Raw genomic sequence first — 4,361 nt, forward strand, 5'->3', positions numbered from 1 at the left:
TACATATTTAACAACATTATAAGTTCTAGAATATCGTTGCAATAACATTGTAATAATGATTTTTTGCTTACTGGGATACAACTATACGTTATATTTCAGATGCTATTATAACGGAATATAGAGCTCGTGACAAGTCATCGCCAGTAAAGAACGACAAATTTTTTCAAGCGCGCAGTGTAATTAATAACGCTAAAGACTGGAATGGAAAGAAAAATAAACGAAAGCCGAAAGAATAAAAATGTGGTCGTTTTAAAAAATATTTTATATATTATTCATCTTTCTTAAAGTATGTGTTAAAACTATATTCCTTTAAAATATAATATTATTCCTTTAAAATATAATATTATATATTCCTTTAAAGTATAATATTATTCCTTTAAATATATGTGTACCTGTATATATTTAAATAAATAGAAATCTTTCAATTAACTTTTATCTGATCAGTTGTTAGTAAATATTATATTAACAATTAGCGAAATAACTTTAAAAAATATTTATTATTAATATATTAAATATTAAATTAAAGTAGACATTTAATCAGGATATAATCAGGCAATAATGTAAAATTAGGTTTTGATAAGGTACAGCCTGACCTAGGTCACATCAAGCATGTATGTATAATGCAATTCTCTTTAGGGGCCTAAAAAACAGCCTGATAAGAACCTAACTTCACGGCTCTGCCTAGGCCATATCAGGCATGTATAATGCAATTATTCCTTTTAGGGGTCTGAAAAACATCCTGATAAGAACCTTGACTTTGCAGCCCTGTCAGGTTTCTAACGGAAAATAGCGTTACATTTCTGATATGGCCTCTACCAGGATTTTCTATCCGGGACCTGATTTGCATTAAAGATAACCTGCTAAGGGCGTTATTACACCCCTGATCGAATTTCTGCTCGGGGACAGATATAGGTCAATAACATAGAAAATGGTAATTTTATCGATTATATATACAGGCGACTCCAGCATCACCTTAATATTTAATATTTATTACAGGAATATTTCTATATTTATTATATATCCTAATATTTAATATATATTCTTATTCCTATATAATATGTGTTCTATTGTGCACAGGGCTTTATAATTTTATAATTATTTAAAATTATAAATCTATTATAGATATACGCTAAATACTCTTAAGGCCGGTATTCATAGTTATTTAAGACCGTCTTAAGTTCAATCTTATGATGTCATGAACCAATCACAGAACCGTATTAGCGTCTTAAGACATTACTTAAGACGATCTTGAAGACTATGAATACCGGACTTAAAAATCAGAATGGAAAACTATAATGCACTCTGGTGTTACACTACAAAACTAAACTACATTTCAACAAGTATTTTACACGGTGTAGCACAGTGTAACACAATGTGTCCTTGCTGGAAAGCACCCAATTGTAGCATGATTATAATACTACTCAACATAATTCAACTAGAGACTTCAAATAACAACTCATTGAAACGCAAAATTTTCTATGACGCCAGATTTGAAAAAAAAATGTTAGGAGGCATTACTTTCATACTGACGCTCGTACAAACCCTCATATATATTTACATATAAGAATCTTTTATTTTTGTACTTGAAGATATATACATTTTTTTAAAAAGATGCTAATAAAGAAACCACATAAAATTTTATAATATAAAATGTCATTTATGGTAATTAGTGATTTTTGTTATGTTTTAGAGACCTAACAAAAATTGCAATTGTAATTTATTTACATATTTTTACTTAAAAAATAAAATTCCTAAAAAATGTTCTCCTAATTTTTAAGTCTGTTTGATTATAAAAATATTTTTTCATATTCCTGCAAAGTATTTAAACAAGAATTAAAAGAATATTTAAAAAAATTAACTTTTAAACTGACATTTTAACTTCTCACAAATGTTTTTGTCCTTCATTTAAGACGTCAGAACAAATTTGTACCAATCTATGTACAAACATTTATTTAGTAGACAAATTTTCGAAGCATTACATTATCTTCTAATATGGCGTAATTCCCAGCTTTTAACATCTACTGAAACGTGGCAACAGCAATAAAGAAAGAACAGCAGAATAGATAGGCTTTTCCAGGATCCTATAGACAAAAATTGACATTTTAATTTTGATTTTTTAAAAGTACAAGAATACTTTTGCAATATTCGATTATTTGTAAAACTATAAAAGTTAATAATAATATAATATACATTAATAATAATATAGAACACATTAATAATAATATAAAACACATTTATAAAATGATAATAGATATAATCTCTCTATATATTAAACAAAATATGATATAATGAACTTGCCATCATATAATATATTTTGTATAAAAATATTTCCAATTTCTCGTCCACCAAGAAAATAAAAATTAGATATGGCTGATATTGCTAAAAGAGGGCTTGCTAGCATGCAATGAAGTCTTTTAGTATTTCTTGAAGATAAATACATATTTAGTATTTTATGATATTGTTTACTTTTGCCAATTGATACTCCTATATTTTCAATTATTATCCCTATAAAATTGAGCAATGTCCAAATAAAGATGTTCATTTGTATTCCATGCCATATAAAGACAAATGTAAAACATGTAAATGATGCAAACAGTTTTCCAAAATATCTATATTTTTGTGATTTTTGTATTGGAACATAAATATATCTGTAAGCAATATTAGAATATTAAGAAGAGTCTGTATTATAATGAAATATATTTAATTTTCTTATTAATTAGTGTAATAGAAGATATATGTCTAGTAGATAAGTTTAATCAATTTTAAAAAATGAATTAAACTTACCTTATAAGAAATTTGTATAATCCTCTATCAAAATGTTTCCACATGTCGGAATATAAATGAATCCTAGCTATGCATTTAGGTTGCGATGGTGCTTTTATGTTATCTAAATAACATAAACTACTGCATGTTCCATAGATTACAACATATTTATTAAAAAAAAATTGTCCCATGCAATATCCTAAACCATACAATGCCCACGAATTTAAATTCTGCACAACCTGTACAAAAAATAAAATATATTCTTATATACAAATATGATGTATATCTTGTATATAAAAAGACTTATTACCTGTGAGTGATATTGTATAGCATTTATATAAATAAAATGTAGCAACAATTCGGTCACATATAACCAGAACATGTATCTAACTAAATTTAATATAAAAGTTAGAAGCCTTTGATAATTCCAATATTCATGTGGTTGATTAATCTGAAAAATAAAATCTATTATAGAATTTCGTGATTCTTTATGATATATAATATAATTACTCATACATACAGATTCCACAAATTCATGATACAAAATAAGTGGTCCTAAAAATAATGTAGGTAAGTACAAGCAATATGCTAATTTCTGAATAAAATTATTTGAATTGGAGAATTGGTCATCAATGCTATCCATATTGTGACTGATACTTCTTAAATGTATCCAACACATTAGTAGTGTTAAAATATAATGCTTCTCATCAGTGATTCCTAGCCAACTTTGAAAAGTCCCATTTGGTGTTTTTAATATGTGTATTACAAATAGATACAAAATATGTATAGTCCATGCTGTATTCTTACTACATATATGTGTTAATATATGTAAAAAACTAGGTTGCAGTATTGCACATAACATGCTCAATGTACCCAAACAGTGATAGAGAAAAATTATAGACGATACGATATACCAATAGCATAATATCTGAAAAATATCTTTGTTATTTTCTTTTAATATTACTTATTTTCTACTATATATTTTACATATAATTATTATACCATATTGTTACTATGGACTTTAATAATTTGACTGATAAAATGATGGATGAAAATATAAGGTATCAATCTATTCACTAATGTGAGCCATACAAGCCACTCTTGATCGGAGATGTCTCGTTTCTTTCCAACCCAAATCCATCCTGAATCAAAATCACCATATGCATCGTAATAGTCATCGAAATCTGAAAATATAAATCACACATAACTAAAATTATTAACATTATAACAGTTTAATTCTCTTTTTTCCTCTCTTTATATTCTTACAATTATTTGCCAAATAAAATTGATATACAGAATAAATGATGGCACACGACCACACAAGGAAGTAAAAACAACTTTCGTAATAGCTAATGTGTGTGTGTGTGGTTACTAAACTATTGTTTTTCATCATTAAGTTAAACTTGCCGCTTTAACTTTATTACAAAATCAGAGAAAGAAAATAATTACAGTGTATCAGTAACAACAAGCAATGTTGCCAACATTTACCTATAGGAAAAAACGCAAAAGACGCATAGTGGCCACCTCAATGAAGTTATGGCATGGAGCTCTGGTAACTTAGCCGGTCAACTTCGACTTTATTAATTTTCATATTTTTT

At 27.0% G+C, this 4,361-nt stretch overlaps 1 protein-coding gene across 3 annotated transcripts; it reads right to left on the reverse strand.

Moving 5' to 3' along the window:
- Positions 1–555: 555 nt before the first annotated feature.
- Positions 556–4,226, reverse strand: LOC112467757 (protein-cysteine N-palmitoyltransferase HHAT). Of its 3 annotated transcripts, XM_025036552.1 has the most exons (8): positions 4,030–4,226; positions 3,766–3,947; positions 3,284–3,691; positions 3,074–3,214; positions 2,785–3,002; positions 2,467–2,648; positions 2,299–2,394; positions 557–2,081 (listed from the first exon to the last, which is right to left on the reverse strand). In XM_025036552.1, the coding sequence occupies exons 1-8, from the start codon at positions 4,154–4,156 to the stop codon at positions 1,981–1,983; spliced, it is 1,455 nt and encodes a 484-aa protein (XP_024892320.1). In that variant the 5' UTR covers positions 4,157–4,226; the 3' UTR covers positions 557–1,980. The 3 variants fall into 3 exon arrangements, with proteins under 3 accessions (XP_024892329.1, XP_024892320.1, XP_024892310.1); XM_025036561.1 differs by having other exon boundaries at positions 556–2,081; positions 2,299–2,648; positions 3,856–3,947; XM_025036542.1 differs by having other exon boundaries at positions 558–2,081; positions 2,299–2,648.
- Between the last annotated feature and the right edge of the window lie 135 nt (positions 4,227–4,361).

This window comes from Temnothorax curvispinosus, unplaced genomic scaffold, assembly GCF_003070985.1.
Source record: "Temnothorax curvispinosus isolate PA1 unplaced genomic scaffold, ASM307098v1 QBEX01001679.1, whole genome shotgun sequence".
NCBI lineage: Eukaryota > Metazoa > Arthropoda > Insecta > Hymenoptera > Formicidae > Temnothorax > Temnothorax curvispinosus.